Genomic DNA, 21,054 nt, shown 5'->3' with positions numbered 1-21,054 from the left:
GCCCATGACCTCCAAGAATTGACCAGAGGGATGGAGGTGAAAATGGACCAAGGTCTCCTGGAAGGGAAGGAAACCAGAGGAATTCTTCCAGGCTTTTTCCTGGGGAATGGACATTTGCGCCCAGAAGTTTGGGAGGGGATGGCGGACAAGATAAGCCAGCAGGGGAGAGAGAGAAGGAGGGAGAGTGAGGCTGCTGGGCAGCTTCTAAGTGGGATATCTAGGAGACTCTTTTTTCTTTGGCTGTGCCACTCCGCTTGCGGGATCTTAGTTCCCCGACCAGGGATCAAACCCAGGCCCCCTGCCCTGGAAACGCGGAGTCCTAACCACTGGACCGCCAGGGAATTCCCTCTAGGAAACTCATACCGACAAACTATTTGTTATTTACCTGAAATTCAAATTTAACTGGGCATCCTGTATTTTGTCTGGCAACCCTAGCTGGGGTGCAAAGAGAGAATAAAGGGAAAAATGGGCATGATTTCTAGGTGGGGGGAGCCCAGGTACCCCCTTCCCCTTCCCTGCACCTGCCTCAGTGCCGTTATCTCCCGGATGTACCCCATCCCCACCCTTTCCCCATACAGGCGCCGCCACGCCAGGGAGCAGCAGAGACCCCCCCCTCCCCCCCCCCCCACGACCCCCGCCGGTTCCAGGATGGGTGCTATACTGCTTTCTCGGAATCTTCCTCCAGGACCCAGAGCCAGGCCCTGCTTCCAACCACCCCCGCCATCCAGCTCCCTGCCCCACCAGCAGCCTGGACTTCCCCTTCCCAACTCATTACTCATTAACTTGTGGTTAACCTTGACCTGATTAAACCCATCCACTTGCCCTCTGGCTCCTTCCTTCCACCACCTCACACAGCATAGCAGAGGCCTGGGCACCAGGGACCCTTTTTTTTTTTTGGGCTGCGCAGCAGGGCTTGTGGGATCTTAGTTCCCCGACCAGGGATCGAACCCAGGACACCGCAGTGAGAATGCAGAGTCCTATCCACTGGACCACCAGGGAATTCCGGGCCAGAGGTTTTGACTGCAGCTCTGCCTTCTCCCAGCCTCGATTCCTCATCTGTAAATTAGACATTCACAACCATGGAACCTCCCTCTGAGTCTTGGGGTGACAGCACGTGGCATCAGGCAAGCTGAGTCCAGTGCCCAGCACATGGCCAGCGCACAATGTACTTGAATTTTATTTTTACTAACACCTGCTCCTCTTCTCTCTTGTCTTATTTCGGTGACAGTCCCTCCGGGCCTCCAAGCCAGAGTTCCCCCCCCCACCCCCCGCTTCCTCCCTCTCCCTCATCCATCCCCTGTGAGCAGCCCTGTGACCCCTAGGCTGTCTCTCCCAACCCATCCTTTCTCTCCATCCCTAAGGCCCCAGCCTCCTTGCTGTAAACTCACCTCTTCCAGGTCATCTAGTCCACAGCAACTGGGCATTTATTTTCTAAAACACACCTTTGCATTCTTTCTATAAAATTACGATGCATGATACAGGAATATGCGCTAATGACTGTGAACATCTCAGCGACAGCATCTTAACGATTTTATGCATCTAACTTGTTTATTCCAGATGCCTTAGGTGCTATTACTATCCCCGTTTTACAGATAAAGAAACTGAGGGCTTTGGCCACTTGCCCAAGATCCTCTAGCTGGTAAGAACTGAGATTTGAACCCGGCAGCTGGGCTCCAGAGTTTGTGTTCCTAAACCGTATGAGTTTCTGACTGCTGCTGTAACAGATGATCACAGCCCTGGTGGCTTAAAACAAGACATTTATTGGGCTTCCCTGGTGGCGCAGTGATTGAGAGTTCGCCTGCCGAGGCAGGGGACATGGGTTCGTGCCCTGGTCCACATGCCACGGAGCGGCTGGGCCCGTGATCCATGGCCGCTGAGCCAAAAAAAACAAAACCAAACAAACAAACAAAAACACTGGAAAACAATACATTTATTATGCTGCAGTTCTGCAGGGCAGAAGTCTGAAACTGAGCTGTCAGTAGGGCTGTGTTTCTTCTGGAGGCTCTAGGGGAGAATCCGTTCCTGGGTTTTTCCAGCTTCTAGGGGCTAGTGGCTAGTGGCTAGTGGCCCCTTCTTCCATCTTCAAAGCACATCACACTAGCCTGTTTACAGCATCACATCTCATTCTCTGATCCTGACCCTCCCATCTCCCTCTTTTTTTTTTTTTTTTTTTTTTGCTGTACGCGGGCCTCTCACTGTTGTGGCCTCTCCCGTTGCGGAGCACAGGCTCTGTGGCATGTGGGATCTTCCCAGACTGGGGCACGAACCCGTGTCCCCTGCATCGGCAGACGGCCTCTCAACCACTGCGCCACCAGAGAAGCCCCCGCCTCCCTCTTAAAAGGACCCTTGTAATGACAACGCACCCACTCGAATAATCCAGAATCATCCCTCATTCTAAGATCCTTAATTGAATCACACCTGCCAAGTGCCTCTTGTCATGTAAGGGAACATAGTCACAGGCTCTGGGGATTAGGGCGGGGACAACTTGGGAGAGCCATTACTGCCCACCCCAGCATGCACGTGGTGTAAAACGCCATCCCTGTACTACCACGTCCCGCCCTGCTCTAAACTCTTCCTTGGCTCCCGTGGGCCCCAGAATCAAGTCCAAGTGTGTCTGCCTGCTTTTAGGCTTCTGCCAGCTGCTCTTGCCCTCCCACTGGCCAAGCCAGACCTGCAGTGGAGGTTGCAAGCTATTCTGGGCATTGCCTTGCTGCATAATTTCCTCAGTCTGCAATGCCTTCCCACTTCCTTCTTTGTCTGGCTGGGCTATATATTCATCTAGGCCCTAGTTAGACACATTTCCACTTGCAGGAAGCCTTGACCCCAGCCTGATTCCCTCCCCCTGGCCCATGCCTGTGGTCCCCACCAAGGAGTATTTTTCAGAGCTCCAAAATAGGTTCAGAGCGTTCTAGTTAAAGAGTGAAGTGGGGCGGGGGAAGAAATGCATCGTGGTGGTCTGCCCACAGGTGTGCGTGCAGGTGTGTGACCAGGTGCATCTCTAATCTGAACTCCTCAAGGTTCAGAGAAATCCCTGAAAGGTCAGCTGTGTTGCAGGGCACTGTGCTGAGCCAGACTCCCATTATCATGTGTGATGCTCAACTCTATGGGGTCTCCATTTTACATGCAAGGAAACAGAGAGGTTAAACCACTTAACAGTCACACAGCAAATGGGGGCAAGGTCAAGAGGCTTGGTGGCAGGGAGGCTAGGTGCAGAGGGGCAGCGCACGCAGCTCTGGAACCAGACTGCTGGTGTTTTTGAGTCCTGAGCCTTCTAACAACTTGTTTGCTGTGTTACCTTGGGCAAGTTACATAGCCTTTCTGTGCCTCATAAGCTTTTCAAGAGTTAAAGACCCTGGAAGCCTTAGAATAGAAGCCTTAGAATACAGCACTCAGCCTGAGCCACTTAGGAGTCACCCAATCACCATTTTTTTCTCCCCTCCAGTCTTTGCACACGCTGTCCCCTCATCTGGGCCTGCGTCTTTCCCCACTCTCTCTGCTCCCCTCTGATTCCCCAGGCTGGGTCAGGGCCCTGTGATGGAACCGTCTGGTGACACCTTGAGTGTTGGGCCCTGCCCACCCGCCCCTCCATGCCCGCACGGCCAAGCAGCCGATCACTGCTCTGTCTTCAGGACCCGGCACAGGGCCCGGCACGCAGTGGTCGCTCAATTAACATTTATTGAATGTGCAAAGCAATGGATACTGCAACCTCTCCCCGCCCCGTGCCCCCAAAGGATCTCTCAATTTCAAACCCCTGCATTAGCTCTCAACCCCCAGAAAGGCAAGAAACTGGAGTAGCAAAACAGATCGGTCATTATTGTACAGTTGCAAGTGGGGACAGGGTGCTCAACATCTGTGAGGGAGGGGGGCTGTCTGTCTTCTTCTGAATGGGCTCCAGGAACTCAGGTCCCAGGGAGCTGGATGCCTTGTGAGCACTGGCCCCCTCCTCCCCACACGCTCTTTGGGAGAAGCCGGAGCAGGGAATGTGTGAAGAGATGGGGATGAAGGGGGATGAAGGAGTGTCCGAGGCAGGGACATGATCACAACAGCTCTCGCCTGCTGGTCGTTTTGTTGACTTTGGACAGGCCTTCCCGGAACCCAGAATCGGTCATTCTGCAGGCAGACAGTTAGGGAGATAATCCGTGAGCCGAGGGGAGCCAGGCCCCGCCCATTCAGCCCACCACACCTACCCCAGAGCCTCTTGGCCCCGCCCCAGGCTCCACCCACCTGCCCCCACAGCCCCGCCCTCCAGGCCCCTTGCTGCCCAAGCCCCACCCACCCCAGCCCGAGGGCTCACACTTGCTTCATCTGCACATCCTCCTCGTCCTCCTCGTCCTCCTGGGGCAGCTGCAGGTACGGGTTATCCCTTGTGGGCTGGAACTTGTAGCCCGTGAGCACGAAGAAGGCGAGAGTGGAGCCCTCCACCAAGAGCTGGGGGCCAAGGGGGCAGAGTGGGAGTGTCAGGTACAGGCCCCCACCTCCACCTCCACTGTCTGGGCCACCCTCCGCCCCACCTGGGGCCTCAGTGCTCACCTGGTACAGCCACTGCCACTGGAAAGGCACGGCCACCCGCAGCAGGATGGCGATGATCCGTGTGAAGTAGATGTAGCAGATGACCTGCAGGGACACGGGTGGGCACAGGGCTGAGGGACCACTGGGGATGCCTGGGGAGGGGGGCCGGGGATTATGGGCAGAGGGCGGGGCTCCGGGGGACTGCAGATGGAGGGGTTAGGGTGGGTGTGCCAGTGGGCTGGTTGTTTCCCCTCCCAAACTTCCCGAGTGAGCACAGGGCTCCTACCATGACGTAGTAATGCCGGAAAAGCTTCAGCTTGGCCAGGTTCACTGCCACTGAGGGGTAGGCACAGAGAGTGGGGGTCAAGGGAAGGAGGCGGGGGGCAGGACGAAGGGGACAGGGTGGAGCAGGGCTGTGGACAGGAGGACATTGGGGTGAGTGTCTCAGGGGCATAGCGTGGAGGGGGATGTCCCAGGATGGTGAGGGGGTGGAAAGGCAGGAAGAGGCAGTCAGAGGGGATGGAAGGGGCATCCAGGGGTCAGCAAGAGGGACCAGGAGCAGGCCGAGGGCCGAGGGCACAGCTCACCCTTCCCATCAGTGCCAGACGTGTCCTGGAGATGCCGGATGGACCTGGGAACGAGTGGGTGATGTGGGGGGCAGTCAGCACTGCCTCCACCCGTGCCTGCAGGGGAGGGGGTCGGGTGGGGGTCCTCACCAGACCACGGGGAAGAGGATGGCGCCGCAGCAGATGAGGTCCACCAGAAAGAGGATCTCCTTCCAGACGCCGTAGTCGCTGGTGCCCTCCTCACGGGACTCGATGACAATGTAGGCCACGTTGGCCAGGACCTGCGGGGCGGGGGTGGGGTGGGTGGGGTGGGTGGGCCCAGCCTGCACTCGTGTCCACCTGCCCACCCTGGGGCCTCCATGTGCACCTGCAGCGAGATCACGATCCCGAACACCTTCTTCTCCTTGTCGGACAGGATGTACTTGATGAAGGCCCAGCCGGAGCCGATCAAGGCGATGGTGATGAAGAGGAGGGCGCCCTTCAGCCTGGCGGAGGCGGGCAGGGGCTGTGGTGAGACTCGGGGGCCCGCCTCCCCTGCCCGCCGCCTGCCCCCGGCAGAGAAGGGCACTCACAGATGCGTGATGTAGTGCATGACAGCGAGGCCCTCGATGGGGTGGCCCTGGCTGTTGATGAAGTAGTAGTTGATCTGGAGGTGGATGGACGGATGGACAGTCAGACGGATGGACGGGGGGATGGAGATGGTGGTGGTTTGGGAACACCGACAGTCACTGTCGGATGGGTGGCCAGGAAGTGGACTGAACAGAAGGTCACGATCAGGATGGTGAGTGGACTGAGAAAGGGACAGTCACAGCCAGAACGGCGGCCGCACAGATGGCTGGACAGTCACAGCCTTGACAATGGAGGGAAGGTCACAGTCGGGTGGATGGACAGTTAGACAATCAGCCCGGTGGACACTCACAGCTGGACCCACAGACAGTCAGACTGAAAGGTGGGCGGTCACAGCTGGACAGGACTGGATGCACAGCCGGCCACGGTGATAAAATGGATGGACAAATGTATGGACAAATGGAACTCCCAAGCCCAGGGTCTGCAGAGATTTGAGGAGTGGCTTGTAGGGGCTTTTTCCTGGCCCCTGACACCCCAGCCCACCCCATCCTGCTCCCGGCCCAAGGCTCTCACACTGTGGAAGAGGAGAGAGACGCTCTTGGTGAAAGCCAGGGCTGCCATGAGCCAGTGGATCTTGAAGACGTTGTACCTGGCAGCGGGGTCGGGGACAGGAGAGAGTGGGAGGGCATCGGTCAGGGGTAGGAGTGGGAAGGTGTGATGAGGGGAGGTGGGGAACCCCCAGGGGCAAAGGCATTACGTGTTCTTGCAGAGGATGGACACCCAGAAGATGCCGGAGGCCAGGAAGCAGGCGGACATGACCATGTACAGCTTGAAGAGGGGGATTTCCGCCGCCGACAGGAAGCCCTCGGGGTTCTTCTCCCGGATCATTACCTGGGGAGGGGACAGCGGTGGGCAGGGGGATCGCGCGCTAGCTCCAGACTTGCGGGGCCCTGAGTGTGAGTCTGCGGCTCTCCCGCTCTCTCCCTGGCCGACTCCCTGTTTCTGAGCCTCAGTCTTCCCGTCTCCCAAATGGGCACGGAGTACCTGGCCTGCAGTGAGCGCTCCGCGAACCTGCTGCCCACCCTCCTCACCCCTGCTCACCGTGATGTCGAACGGCTGCTCCCGGCCCGGCACCGAGTTGTAGCAGTTGTGGAAGTTGAGGTTGTACTGGCCTTCCTCGGCCCTCGAGCCGATCACCACGTGGAACTGGGCGGTGGGGCAGACAGAGGGGAGAGGAGGCCTCAGCATGGGTGGTCCCCGCTCTGTGGAGGGGAGGGGCTGCAGGCACCCCCGGACACTCACACTGAAATTGTAGGAGTTGTTGAGATGGCCCAGGCCCAACACCAGGTCCTGGTCCTTTCCACCAATGCCCTGAGGGGACAGAGGACCTCCATGGAGCATCAGCTGGCCCCGCCTGGGGGCGGGGCTTCCTCCCTCCTGCCCTGGCTTCCCCATACCTGCTGGTCGGCTTGTGACCCTGTGGGTTTCAACTTGGCCTTGTTGGGTGCAGTAGTGGTCCCTGCCAGGGGCAAGCAGGTGACTTTAGAGATAGACAGACAGCAGAATGATGGGCGGGACGTGTGGAGCGGCCCTGCCCACCCGCCCCTCCATGCCTGCACGGCCACCCTGACTCACCGCCATCCACCTTGGGGTTGACCCTGTGCTCTGACTTCGGGAGCTCTGGTTCGGAGGGCGCTTCGGGGAGGAGCCCGGGAGAGATGAACAGCTTCTTCTGTTCCCCATACTTTCGTACCTGGACCCTGTGGGATGAGGCTGGGAGGCTGAAGGCTGGGGTCAGGCACACCTGCTCTGCTGAGGGACTCAAGGGCCCCTGGGGCCCTCTGGGGCTCAGCGTCGGGCTCCATCAGTGGTCCCCAAGTTGCAGCATTTGGCCACCACCCATCAAGATGGCTGCTGCATCCCTGAGCTGCCTGTACCGAGGACTAGTTGTCACTTCCTGTGACGTTAAGTCACTCATTCTACTGAAGTACACACTATTTAAAAAGCAAATGCTGTACATACAGAGAGGCAACAGAGTATCTTTGGACCCTGGGTTCAAATCCCAGTTTTCAGCCTCAGTTTTTTCATCTTTAGAATGGGGATAACAACAGTCTGAGCAGTCAATGAGTTAACACCTGTAGAGATCCCAGGATGCTGCCTGGCGCACAGGGTGCATCCTACACGCACAAATGACTTGTATTAATTCTCACAACACTCCTCTGTGTTGGGTCTTCTGCCTTGAGACCCTAATACTGCCTGGGCACTCCTCCCCTCTCTCCCTCCCATAATCAGAAGGCTTGAAGGCAAAATTAAAAAGCGAGTGACAGGAATTCCCTGGTGGCCCAGTGGTTATGATTCGGTGCTTTCACTGCCGAGGGCCCGGGTTCAATCCCTGGTCTGGGAACCAAGATCCCACAAGCCACGTGGTGCGGCCGAAAAAAAAAAAAAGCGAGTGGCTTTCTCCAAAGGAGTCAAGGTTCTTTCTGGCTGGTTCTGATTCCACCTGATCAGCTCATGTGGGTAGCACAACCAGGGAAACCCCAATGACGGCTCTCTAGGGGAGCCGCCAGCCCTCCAACTCACTGCAGATCCTTGGTGTTGATGAGGAAGACAGCCAGAAGGTTGCTACTGTTTTTCCGGAGAGGACAGTCGTGAGGGTCCCGGCTCTGGAGAGTGGGCAGCAGGGAGCCTTCGTCACCCCCTCCCACTGGTCCAGCCTCACTCTGCCTTCCTCCCCATCCACCCGGGCAAGGGAGGGTCTCTCCCTGCTCCCCCCTCTGGGAAAGGACAGGGATCTTTGGGTTCCAGATGCTGACAGACCATCCTGCCCTTCCACCACCCCTGCCCCTCCACACTCCCCCCCTCCCCCCCTCCACCTCTGCCCCCTCCACTCACTGAATAGGAAGGAACACTGCCAGATCGAATACGGGTCAGACTGAACCCCACCTGGCAAGAAAAAGAGATGATGTGAGGGACACCAGCAGGGACCTCCAAGCCACCTCTATCAGTGGCAATAGTAACGTAACCTCGAATTTCCTCAAAGCCTACTAAGCGTGAGATTCCGTGTTCACTCACTTCACTGACTTTTCCCATCTGCCCCCAGCCCCCCAACCCTCTTCCTTTAACTCCTAACCATCCTTGCCCCTTGACTGGGATGTCACTTCCTCAGGGAGACCTTCGCTGGTCCTCGACCTACCCACCCTGTTTCCCCCCATTTAAAATGTTGATGTAAAAAATAAATTAAATAGAATGTTCATGGCTCCCTGCCTTGGGCTCTGGAAGCCAACACACTTGGATATACATCCAGGCTCTTGGACTCTGAGTAAGCCACATGCCCCTGAGTCTGTGTAAACACCTGTAAAATTGGCTTTACAGGTGTAATATTTTCACAGCATCCCTGAGAGGTGGCTATGACAGAACAGACTCATGGAAATAGATTTGCATGGTACCTGGTACCCAGCGGGCGTTCAATAAACACTAACTTCTCATTTCGACTGCAGGAACTGGGGCTGTCTTGTTCACTGGTAGGCTCCCCTCCCCCCAGCTCAGTGCCTGGCACGTACTGCATGAGAAATTATTATTCCCAAGTTACACATGAGGAAACAGGCTCAGAGAGATCAAGGGACTTGCCCAAGATCATATGGGTGAGAGGCAGAGCTAGGATGTGAATCCAGAATTGGGGCGGGGGGAGGGGGGCGGAGCTCAGAAATTTGTGCACCTCTCCCTCCTCCAGCAAACTCCTCAAAGCCCCTCACCAATGGGGCTTTCTCATCTGTCTCCTGGAGGCCCAGCCGCAGGAGGCTCAGGTCCACCTCCAGAGAGCCGTTGGTGTAGAAGCCAAAGCTGTTCAGCTGGATGTCTGCTCGCTTCTCCCCCTGCCAGAGACCAAGAAGGCAGAGGCACCTCAGACTTCCCACCAGCCCAGCCCCAGGGCTCTAGCATGAGGTTCCCCCAAGGGCTTCGGGCCCCTCTGGGTATCTCTATATTTAGGACAGGTCCAAAGGGTGACGGGAGAGGTTGAGAGGGCCAGCTCTGGAGGCCATAACCTTAATCCCAGGCAGGGACAGGCTGGCTCCGGATCCTCTGGCCACTGTTCGGAGAGTCTAGGATTCGAAAGTCTGGGATACCTGGAAGTCTCCCTACCTGGGTAAGCATCACCCGGAGAGCAGAGTTACGCATCTTGGGGTGCCTGGCCCTCACCTCCCGGAAAATGTTTAGATTCCAACTGAGCCCCCAAGATCCCAGTGAGTACCCAGAGGACCCTATTCTAGAACCCCCAGGGACTTCCCTGGGTGGCGTCAAGGGTCCCTAGCGTCCCCAAAGCAATCCCAAGAATTTAGAGGACTCAGAGTCCGCCGTCTCCGGAGATGAACCCCCCCCCCCGGTGGGCGGGGCACGACTACAGCGCGGCGGGCCAGGCAACTCCAACAGGAGGACCGAGGGGGCTCCTCGGACGAGACCACTCCGGACCTGGAAGCGGGGGGCGCCGGACCGCTCCATCCGGACGAAACCACTCCAAGCCAGGGGCTTTTCCGGGCCGAAGCTGCGACCCACACCCCAGACCGCCGCGCGGCGGGACTCACCGTCAGCGTCAGCCGGTGGATGCGCCCAGAGCAACCGCCTAACAGCAGCAGCAGAAGTAGCCGCTTCCCCCACTCCGCGGGGCTCCCGCGGGCGAGCCCCCTCCTCTCGCTCACGGCCATCTCTGAAGCCAACGCCTCCCCCGACACCGCCTCTGACGCCCTCAAGCCCGCCAATCGCCGCACGGTGGGGGCCGACCCTTCAGCTTTTTTCAGCCCACTCAACCAATCAGTAATCGCCTCCTCTCGAGCCCGCACCCTGTACGACACCAAATGGACAGCCCGAGCCCCGAATGGAAGTGCTGATATCGCTTAACCCCGCCTCCACGCTCACCAATCACTAGAAAGATTGTCCCCGGATGTACTCTGATAAACAGTCCATCCAACCAATTGTGATGGATCTGATGTCCGGCCCCTAAAGGGGAATTCCTCCATCCACTCTTAACTGACAGACCCGTTCAGAACTACATTACCCAGAAACAGCTCAAGGGGACGTTCAATAAACTACACTTCCCAGTATCCCTAAGGACGGACGTCCCCTTTCTTACCCCGGGGATGTGGCTCCCAGCCAAAGCTCAGGCTTTTGGTAAACACATGCATTTGCTAAAGCCTGTCCTGTTCTCCTAATCTTCCTGATCCACAGAGAGGCCAAAACCTGGCCCCAAGCTAAATCTTGACCCTACGATGACCCATGATCCCAGGCTGAGTCACCAGCCTTAGGTGGACCCTTCTGTCCTGGAGTGAGGCAACTGGAGGCCCATCCCCAGATCCCAGGCTGGTCTTGAGTCAGGCTGAATCCCGGCCCCAGCCTGAGCCCCCTACCTGCAGCTGAGCCCTGACCTCCGCCGAAACTTAGACTCCCCGACCCCCTACTACCCTCAGCCTATACTGAGCCTTAATCTCTGGCTGAGCTTCCACCTGGACTGACCTCAGATTAGGACTGACCTGTGGACCTTAGTTTGAGTCCCAGGCCTTCGACTGGGTGGCTGACCCCTCTGCTAAGCCTCCTATCCCAGTCAGACTCCATCCCAACTGTGGTGCCAACCTGGGATGAATCCCAGCTTCATTTAGAGGCTGAGACCCTACTCCCAGGCTGAGCCACTGAGTTCCAGACCCCAGGCTGAATTCCTGATTCGATCTGATCCTCTAACCTCCGGAGCACGTCTACTTTGTAATTTGAAGTTTTCTAACTCAGAAGCCACCAGCAGGTGGGGCCAGGTCCTCGCAGAGCCATCTGTCCCAGTGTGGGCTCCTGGAGCGATCCTCCTGGGCTCCTCGGTTTTGTGTACTGGGAGCCTGCGGGCTCAGAGCCTAACTTGTCCCCGGGGGCCCGGAGCCCCCAGCCCCAGCAGGGCGACTGTCACCTCTGTAGCCAAAGAGAAAGCACCAGAAGAGGGAGAGGATGAAGGAGGTTGCTACTAGGATCTCTCCCCTTTCATCCCAGTGCCTCAAAGGGATTAACAACGTGTGAACAGACTTTTATGACAGGGACGACAGACTTCCAAGCCCCAGGGTTCTAGGGGCGTCGGGGGTGGAGTCGGAATCCCAGGGTCGGTGCAGACAATTAAAACTGATTGTGCCTTAATGGATGCAACTGGAAAATGGGCAGGTGCAGGCTCGAACTGGACGGGAGCCGGGGAAAGGCCTGGGCCCGGCGCCCCAAGGACAGCTCGTCCTTAGTTTCCAGGCGCAGATTTGGGGAAGGAGGCAGGATGCGGTGGGGGCGCTAATGGACCAGGCCTTGGTGGAGGCGCGTCCTGGACAGGATCGAAGTCCTCCCATCCGCCCTGTGGCCGGAGGGACCAGACCATTAGTGGGACGAACGTAGACGTCTGGAGCCGGGCCGGCCCGCAAGAGCGAGGTGACCTCAGCTTCTCCCTGCGATGGGGTGGGGGAAGAACCTCTTGGGTTGGGGTTTTAGTGTCTTGGCCCTTTAATGAATGGTTGAAAGGAAAAAGGAAAGGAAAAACAATCCAGGGCGGGTTAGGTGTGGGGAGGACAAGAGGGTCCTAAGGGATTTGGAAAATGGGTGGGGGTCCTTTAAGGAGTCTGTCCAGTGGCTTCGGGCGGCAACGTTCCTTTAAGAGGGGGCGGGGCGTCGGTGGGGCCCCGCCTCCTGGGGTGTGCCTCACCTTTAGGGGGCTGCGCCGGAGCTCCGCGCGGGCGGGGGCGTGGCAGAGCCTATGGGGCGTGGCAGAGCCTGGAGTGGGCGGGGCATTAACGGGGCGGGGCCGGGCTCAGCGCCCTGGCTGAGTTTCCCGGCGGCGGGCGGTGGGGACCGGGTGCGGCGGCGGCGGCGTTGGCATCGGCGGGAGCAGCATGGATTGGGGCACCGAACTGTGGGTGAGTCCGATCCGCCCGGCTCCAAGTTCCTCCCTTCCTGGGGTCCAGACCCCCGCTTTGCCCCTGCAGTACCCTAGAGGGGTCTCTGCGCTTTCCCTTCCACCGACCCCTTGGAATCCCCGCTTTCCGCCCTCATTCGGAGTTTCCTAGGGCGTTTCAGGACGCCCGGGAGCGGAGGGCGACCCTGCCGGAGCGGCGTAGGGAAACTGAGGTACGGGGTTTATAGTGAGGAGGGCAAAAGAAGTCCTGGGACCAGGCCGGAGCGGCCGGGAGAGGTCACCTATTTTGAGCGCCCTGACTGGGCCGGCGGCTTATCTTACGGCCCCTGGGCCCCTGCCCGCCCTCCGCCTGTCCGACTGGGGCGGGGGAGGGGACCCTCTGGCCACTATCAACCCCACGTGGGACCTGGAAGTACAGACCGCCCTCACGTTGCCTATAATCAACAACCAGGGGCTTGGGACCCTGTAGGGGGAAGGGGGCTGCGAGGTTCGGCCTCAGCCCCCTCCCCCAGCCCGCCCTAGGCACTGGGAGGGGCCGCCACCTGACCGCCTCGAACCTGTGCCCTGGAAGTCCCAGAAATTTTCCCCTTTCCTAGCCGGGACCTCTGACCCCTCCTCTTTCTGGGGACGGTGGCACTCCTCGGTTCCTGGGTGTCCCAGGGTAACTAGATCGCCCCCCACACCAATGCTGGGATTTCTTTTGGAGGCGCAGTGGAATCAGTGAGGGAAACTGAGTCACCCTTCGGGGCACCCGGGGAAGCATGGCAACCGGGGGAACCTGGTGCCCACCCTCTGGCCATTCAGAGGCCCCCCAGGCTGCAGGGAACCCTGCGCCTCTGGCCCTGACTCACGCCGGGCCGGCCGGATTTTCTGGAATCTGGGGGGGATTAGGGGAGCTGGGGCAGGGGGAGTGGCCGTGTCCCATTCCACACCTCTCTTGCACGTCGGGAGAGGGGACCCTGTAGTCCAGCTGGGGCCCCGCCCCTGTTCCCTGGCCCTTCCCGGGAAGGGGAGGGGGTTCCCGCGGGTTTCCTGCCTCCCCCCGCGCCGCTCCGGGGCGCGGCCGGGAAACCACGCCTTCTCGGAGCTTGGAGCCTGGAGGCTCCCCTGCCGCTTGGTCGGAGGCTGTGGGGTCCCAAGGTCTTGACCCCAGTCCTCCCAATGCCCCGCTAGGATCAGTTTGAGGTGCTCGAGCGGCACACGCAGTGGGGTCTGGACCTGTTGGACAGATACGTGAAGTTCGTGAAAGAGCGGACGGAGGTGGAGCAGGCTTATGCAAAGCAGCTGCGGTGAGACCCTAGGGTGGCCTCGCCCTGGGGTTAGGGGGAGCGGTTGGAGGGCTGGGGGCTCAGCCTTCCTGCCTCTCTCCGTAGGAGCCTGGTGAAAAAATATATGCCTAAAAGACCTGGCAAAGATGACCCAGAATCCAAGTAAGAATGAAGAGGGGATTGATGCAGGGCTAGATTTGGGAGGGCAGGGGGTAAGGGAGCCACTTCTTCTCCCTCAAGCTGGGCCACCCAAACAGACCCCTCACTTCTCACCCCAGTTCCACCTAGAGGTATGAGCTTGGATGCAGAAACCGTATTACCTGTGTTGGAATTCTAAATCCACTACTTTCCAGCCAAACTGCTTCCGCCAGTTGACTCAAGTTCTCCGCCTCTATTTTCCTCGCCTGTTAAATGGGAGAGGCTCCAACAGTTACTAAATGAATGACTCTGGGCAAGTGACTTAAGTTTTATGCCTCTGTTTTCCTCTCCTGTGAATTGGGGATGATGATGATGTCCTTGTAGGGGCTCATGTGAAGATTAAGATAACGTGTTTAAACAATGCCCAGACCATTTCACTTTATTCCAGGTCCCCAGGTCCAGAATCCAAAAAGCTCTAGAAATCAAAAGTTCTTTTGGTCACTTGTTTGGAGGCAACCTCCGACCTGAACTGACTTGATGTTTATTACGTTCATTGCGGTCTTGGTTTTTATCCCACTTAGCGTGGACATTAATATTTCTCCTTGCAAAAACATTTATAGTATTTGGTTACAGGATGCTGCCGCTGACACCACTAGGGTGATGCAAAAAGGTGGCGTAAGCATCATATCCCGTTTCTAAAACCCCCCAAATTCTGAGAATTGTGAGTCCTTTGTCCCCCCCAAGGGTTGGGGATGCAGACCAGAATACATCATTGCTTCTGGGGTGAATGTCTTGGGGCTCACATTTTCTCATACAGAGGTGGGTCCTGGGGCATGTGGCTCCTGGGGACCCTGACCCTCAGCCCCTGTCCCCCTCCACCGCATCCCAGGTTCAGCCAGCAACAGTCATTTGTGCAGATTCTCCAGGAGGTGAATGATTTTGCGGGCCAGCGGGAGCTGGTGGCCGAGAACCTCAGTGTCCACGTGTGTCTCGAGCTGGCCAAGTACTCACAGGAGATGAAACAGGAGAGAAAGATGGTGGGTGATCCCCTCTCTGGGATTTCCCAGGGGCCCCTGAAACCAGGGTGAGCCTTATCACCCCTTCTTTCCATAGCACTTCCAAGAAGGCCGTCGGGCCCAGCAGCAGCTGGAAAGTGGCTTCAAGCAGCTAGAGAATGTGAGTTTGTGGGTGTGGAGAAGCGTGGCTCTGGCCCCGAGCAGCTGGGTGAGGGTTGCCAATCCCCAGAGGTATCCTGTTTGGCCAGGACGCCACCTCTGCTGTGGGTTTCCAGCCCCGACCCCCATTTGCTGGGTGACTTCCCACCGGTCCGTGAAACTTTGGTTGGTGGCTCCTTCATTCTGGTTCTGTCCCCAACACAGAGTAAGCGTAAGTTTGAGCGGGACTGCCGGGAGGCTGAGAAGGCAGCTCAGACGGCCGAGCGGCTGGACCAGGATATCAATGCCACCAAGGCTGATGTGGAGAAGGTGCCTGTGGGGTCTGAGACACGCTTGGGGGTCAGGGTTGGGCAAGGCTGGAACTGGGCCATGACCCCCACCTCGATATTCCTCAGGCCAAGCAACAGGCCCACCTTCGGAGTCACATGGCAGAAGAAAGCAAAAATGAATATGCAGCCCAACTACAGCGCTTCAACCGAGACCAGGCTCACTTCTATTTTTCCCAGATGCCCCAGATCTTTAATGTAAGTGCTCCACACCCCCAGCCCCACCTTGCCCCTGAAACCTCAGAGTTAACCAACTCCTACACATTTGTCAAAACCCTGGCTGTAATGCCCTAATCTCTAAATTGAGAAGGAATTAGAAACAAATAGTCAAAGTGTGCTCCGCTTTTACTCAAGCTGTTCTTTCTGCCAGATTTGTCTTTCTTTCCTTTTGCAACTCCTGCTTATTCTTCCAAGCCCCAACTCTAACAACACCTCTGAAAGATCTCGAATTTCCCCTCTTCTGTTTCAGCCTTGTACTCTGCTCTCTGTCCCAGCCCTGGGACTGGCAGTATTGGTGCTGGGTCTGCTTTTTCTTGAAATCCCTGGCTTCACCTCCTTTGAGAAGCCTTTCCTGACTCCCTAGGCAAGGGGAGGGGAGGTCCTCAAATTCTCCTCTGAAATCTCCCTGGCCTCCTGTTTCTTCCCTGACCACACTGAGCTGGAAGTCTCTGTGTTCGATTCTGTGTTTCCCTGCCAGACTGGGCTTGGGGCTGGGGCCAGTGTGGGTCTCCATCATGCTCGTGTAGTGAATCACTCTGCCACCGGCCCTTCCATCAGCACCCCTGAGACCCCACACCCCTGTCCCCGCAGAAGCTGCAGGACATGGACGAGCGGCGGGCCACCCACCTGGGGGCTGGGTACAGGCTCCTGTCCGAGGCTGAGCTGCAGGTGGTACCCATCATCGCCAAGTGTTTGGAGGGCATGAAGGTGGCCGCGGATGCTGTGGATGCCAAGAACGTGGGTGCCTGGTCCCAGTGGACCACAGGGGCGGGGGGGTGGGAGAGGGCAGGAGGAGAAGCCCAAAGGCTAGGCACCCAGTCTTTCCCCTGACTGCCCCTCACCATCCCCTCCCCCAGGACTCCCAGGTCCTAATCGAGCTGCACAAGTCAGGCTTTGCCCGCCCGGGCGACGTGGAATTTGAAGACTTCAGCCAGCCCATGAACCGCGTGCCCTCGGACAGCAGCCTGGGCACCCCCTCAGATGGACGGCCTGAGCTCCGAGGCCCGGGCCGCAGCCGAGCTAAGCGCTGGCCCTTCAGCAAGAGGAACAAGGTGGGGGCCGGGGCCCTTGGGGTGGAGGGGATGGGTGTGAGTGGAGACAGCAGGGGCCCCCACTGAGTCAGCCCCAGCCGCCGGAACGCTGAGTCCTGGGCAGGAATTTTTCTCTTGGCTGCTGGCCCGGGCTGGAGGGAAGGAAGGCGGCCGGGCAATTGGCCTGGGAGTCCCCTGAGGCTGGGGAGTGGGGGGCAAGGAGGGGGGCCTGTGGCGTCTGTCTGCTGCTTCTCAGGATGCTGGGAGAAGAACTGCTTTGGGTATTCAGGGCTGGGTGAGGGATTGGGACTCCAGCCCTAGGGACTCCCCCCTGGGTCTCTCCAATCCTCCGGTGCATCTCTGGGCGCCCCACCCTTAGGCTGGTTTTTCTCGGGATCTTTAGCTTTCAGTGTCAGGCACATACCTGGACACCCTTGGCTTCTTACACCTTTGACAATCCCCATGTCCCTAGTTTATACCTTTTGACTCCTGTTTTATACTTCGGATCCCTCTTGGTGTATACTTTGATACCCTTCTTCAGTTTATACGTACCGTCCCCCAGCTTAAACCCCAGCTGTAACCCTTTTGGTATTTCATGCCTTTGACCCTTCTCTCAGTTTGCCCTTGACGTCTATGGCCCCATATTTGTCTGAGACCTTGATTCCTGCATGCTTCTCCCTCCATCTTCTAGACTGTGAGCCCAGAAAGCTGGGGAGGGGGACAAGAAACATGGGCTTCCCTGTACCCCCAGTCTCCATTCTAGAAACTGGACATAGGATGCGAGGGAGGTGGAGGGTGGGGGAGGGGTCTGGCCTTCTGGCTCACAATCTAATTAATGCCCTCCTGCCACCTCCCAGATTTTTGTGTTGCTCTCTGCATGCATTTTCTGTGTGTGTGATTGTGCATCTTGAGTTGTGGTTTTCTTACTTTTTTTTTTCTTTTCTTTTCTCCATTTGGTTTTTTTCCCCTTTTTCTTTATTGCATCCATTGTCCTTCCGTTCATCCGTCCTTGTTCTCTACGTCCTCCTGCCCCTCCTGACCCATGTCCTCCCTGGCCCCTGCTGGTAGCCGTGCCCTCCACCCCTCTCCCCCCTGGGGGGCCCCCTGCCCTCGGCATTACCTAACGGACCCCCGTCCCCCCGCTCCGGCCTCGACCCCTTGGCCATACTGAGTGAGATCAGTAAGTCAGTCAAACCGCGGCTAGCATCCTTCCGCAGCCTTCGAGGCAGCCGTGGGGTAAGTGAGGCCTCCGGGGGAGGAGGAGTGGGCGGCCCCAGCCTGCCCAGCGGCCGGGTGGCGGGACCCTGGGCTCGCTTCCTGCCGCCGGCTGGGCCCCCTCCTTCCACGGCCCCACCTGGACCTGCTTTGCTCTGTGCATGGCCTTGCCCCCCAAGAACCTTGGGTGGGGAGGAAGGTGGACTTGGTGTGTCTTAGTCATGTCTTAGACCCTGGAAGCTCAGACTCTGTGTTCCCGAGCTCAGCCTTCTTCCACCTTGCAGACAGTGGTGACCGAGGATTTCAGCCACTTGCCCCCGGAGCAGCAGAGAAAGCGGCTTCAGCAGCAGCTGGAAGAACGGAACCGTGAACTACAGAAGGAGATCGACCAGAGGTAAGGTGAGGGGGTGGGCAGGTAAGGAACAAGGTGAAATAATAAATGAATTACATTGAAATGATACTCGAAGATCTCCTCCCCGACAAATTCCAGGCCCTGGTGGGTTTCTAGGTGATTCCTACCACACTTAAAAGAAATGGTGACTTCCCATCTTACAGAAGTCATTCCAACAAACGGAAGAAGAGCGAAAGCTGCCAGCTCATTTAGGAGGCTGGTGGAATCTCAGTTCCAAAATTGGGTTAGCAAGAATTCAAGAAGGTAAAATTATGGACTTATTTAATTAACTTACGATCTTAGATTGCAAAATCCTCGCCAAGCAAGTCCAATGGCGTATTAAAAAAAAAAAAATCACGCGGTGGTGGTGATCGCTCAGCCACATGAATGAATTTAATGCCACTGAACCATACACTTAAAAATAGCTCAAATGGGAAATTTTATATTATGCATATTTTACTGCAGTTAAAAAAAAAAAAAGACCACAAAAAAATCATGATCACTCGGGTGTTATCCCAGCAATGCAAAGATGGTTCAATATCAAAACATCTATCCGTCTCACTTACTTCATTAATTGGCTAAAAGAAAAAGAAGCATACGGTTATTCATTTAATAACTCAAAGCACTTAACGTATTAACGATAAAGAAACCTGCCAGATGAAAAAAAGAAAATCTTTACTCATTCTTTCCAAGCAACAAGATTCTCTTCCCAGTCCTCTTACATAATAAGAATGACGTTTGCCACTTGTGGACAGACAGCCAAATGATGTTTTGCCGTTTGCACAGAACTTCTTGTACAAAAGCGGCTTTTATTGGTGTAAAGTTCCATTCGAGAACTCTATCATTCCTGAGTTTTTATCATGGGGGGATTATGGGTGGAGTCCAGGCGGACTGGCCTTGAATTCTAGTTGTTCCCAGTTTCCTCATCTGTCATGTGCATCAGGTACTAGGACTGGAAAGAAGTTGAACCCAGGTTTGACATAGTCCAGAGGACCATGCTTGTAACCATTTCATGGAGGAAGTAGGGACAGGGGACTAATGATAGTAATACTTAGCGTTTAGAGAGTGTTGCTGTATGCCAGGCACCATTCTAAACCCCTTACGTGCATCACTAGAATTCCCGTTTTCCTGAGAGATTGTGAGTAGAGGTAGGACCCTGACTGTCCTGTTTAGTGCTATATCTCTAATGCCTAGGACAGGTTCCTGGTATGCAGTATGCACTCAATATATATCTGAATACATAAAGGCACTGTTCTCATCTTCACAACAACTCCCAGGAGATATATAGACATAGCTATATAGATCCCATTATTCTCTTTTTCAGACAAGCACACTGAGACACAGTTTCAGTAACTTAACCCAAACTCACATAACTAAGAAATGCCCACCCTGGGATTTGAACCCAAGCTATGAAGCACTGGCTGAGCTCCCTGAAGCAAAGCCCACATTTTTTGTTTGTTAAATCACATGGGATTCTTTCTCCTCCGTCTGTCTCACCCTAGGGAGGCCTTGAAGAAAATGAAGGATGTATATGAGAAGACACCCCAGATGGGGGACCCGGCCAGCTTGGAACCCCGGATCACAGAAACCCTGAACAACATCGAACGTCTGAAATTGGAAGTACAGAAGTATGAGGTCAGGGAAGACCCTGGGGAGGGGCGGGGCCGGCAGGCCTGGCTGAGTCACTTCTTGGGGGAGGGAGGGGGACAGGGAGGTATTGGGGGGGCTGCTTCAGCTGTTTCTCATCACTGCCTTGGGTGTGCATGGGTGATCTCAGGAAACCTCCAGGCCAGAGTGGGCTGACCCCAGAGCCTGGCCCTGGAGCTGACTGTGCGGTCCCCTCCTCTCAGGCTTGGCTGGCAGAAGCCGAGAGCCGGGTCCTAAGCAACCGGGGGGACACCCTGGGCCGGCACACTCGGCCTCCAGACCCCCCAGCCAGCGCCCCACCAGACAGCAGCAGCAACAGCAACAACGGATCACAGGATAAGGAGAGGTGAGCAGGGAGGCCGGTGTGGGTCTGTCCCCGGACCCCGGGTGAACCTGTCTTCACCTGCTTTGCCTTCTCCAACCAGCTCTGAAGAGCCCCCGTCCGAGGAGGGTCAGGATGCTCCCATCTACACGGAGTTCGATGAAGATTTTGAGGAGGAGCCTGCATCCCCCATAGGTCACTGTGTGGCCATCTACCATTTTGAAGGTAAGGACAGCCTGGGTGGCGCATCGGTGGCTTTGGGGGCGGTCTTTGGGGCTGGGTTCTGTTGAGATCCGCCTCCAGCAGACCTGAGCCCACTGCCGCCCCCGTGACAGGGTCCAGCGAGGGCACCATCTCCATGGCCGAGGGCGAGGACCTCAGTCTCATGGAAGAAGATAAAGGCGACGGCTGGACCCGGGTCAGGCGGAAACAGGGAGGTGAGGGCTACGTGCCCACCTCCTACCTCCGTGTCACACTCAACTGAACCCTGCCAGAGGCGGGAAGAGGGGGGCTGTTGGCTGCTGCTTCTGGGCCACGGGGGGTGCCCCAGGACCTACGCACTTTATTTCTTCCCCCGTGGCTTCAGCTGAGACCTGTGTAACCTGCTGCCCCCAGCCCCACCCCCCAACTCCTCACTCCACATGGACCCGCTGTGCCTTCTACCATCGATGTACATACTCATGTTTCGAATCTTTTCTTCCTGCCGCTCGGCTGGGGCCGTTTTGTTTTATATAAAAAAATGATGGAAAGCTCCTGTA

General features: G+C 56.9%; 2 protein-coding genes across 5 annotated transcripts; one reads left to right on the top strand and one right to left on the bottom strand.

Annotated features, from left to right (window-relative positions):
• Positions 1–3,638: 3,638 nt before the first annotated feature.
• Positions 3,639–10,365, bottom strand: GPR108 (G protein-coupled receptor 108). Of its 3 annotated transcripts, none has more exons than XM_079917234.1 (18): positions 10,226–10,365; positions 9,398–9,517; positions 8,538–8,588; positions 8,226–8,308; positions 7,278–7,402; positions 7,100–7,161; positions 6,945–7,013; positions 6,744–6,848; positions 6,400–6,533; positions 6,216–6,291; positions 5,648–5,721; positions 5,443–5,560; positions 5,226–5,356; positions 5,097–5,140; positions 4,796–4,845; positions 4,531–4,614; positions 4,301–4,428; positions 3,639–4,110 (listed from the first exon to the last, which is right to left on the bottom strand). In XM_079917234.1, the coding sequence occupies exons 1-18, from the start codon at positions 10,343–10,345 to the stop codon at positions 4,038–4,040; spliced, it is 1,647 nt and encodes a 548-aa protein (XP_079773360.1). In that variant the 5' UTR covers positions 10,346–10,365; the 3' UTR covers positions 3,639–4,037. The 3 variants fall into 3 exon arrangements, with proteins under 3 accessions (XP_079773360.1, XP_079773361.1, XP_079773359.1); XM_079917233.1 differs by having other exon boundaries at positions 3,640–4,110; positions 4,295–4,428; XM_079917235.1 differs by lacking the exon at positions 6,945–7,013 and having other exon boundaries at positions 4,295–4,428.
• A 2,081-nt stretch (positions 10,366–12,446) lies between these two features.
• Positions 12,447–21,039, top strand: TRIP10 (thyroid hormone receptor interactor 10). Of its 2 annotated transcripts, XM_079916334.1 has the most exons (15): positions 12,447–12,565; positions 13,738–13,853; positions 13,938–13,994; positions 14,860–15,007; positions 15,084–15,146; positions 15,350–15,454; positions 15,541–15,669; positions 16,282–16,428; positions 16,548–16,742; positions 17,790–17,957; positions 18,221–18,330; positions 19,830–19,962; positions 20,178–20,320; positions 20,400–20,521; positions 20,632–21,039. In XM_079916334.1, the coding sequence occupies exons 1-15, from the start codon at positions 12,542–12,544 to the stop codon at positions 20,778–20,780; spliced, it is 1,809 nt and encodes a 602-aa protein (XP_079772460.1). In that variant the 5' UTR covers positions 12,447–12,541; the 3' UTR covers positions 20,781–21,039. The 2 variants fall into 2 exon arrangements, with proteins under 2 accessions (XP_079772460.1, XP_079772461.1); XM_079916335.1 differs by lacking the exon at positions 17,790–17,957.
• The last annotated feature ends 15 nt before the right edge of the window (positions 21,040–21,054 follow it).

Source organism: Stenella coeruleoalba, assembly GCF_951394435.1.
Source record: "Stenella coeruleoalba genome assembly, chromosome: 3".
Classification (NCBI taxonomy): domain Eukaryota; kingdom Metazoa; phylum Chordata; class Mammalia; order Artiodactyla; family Delphinidae; genus Stenella; species Stenella coeruleoalba.
Note: the sequence above shows the minus strand (reverse complement) of the source record. Positions and strands in the feature narration are given on the sequence as shown.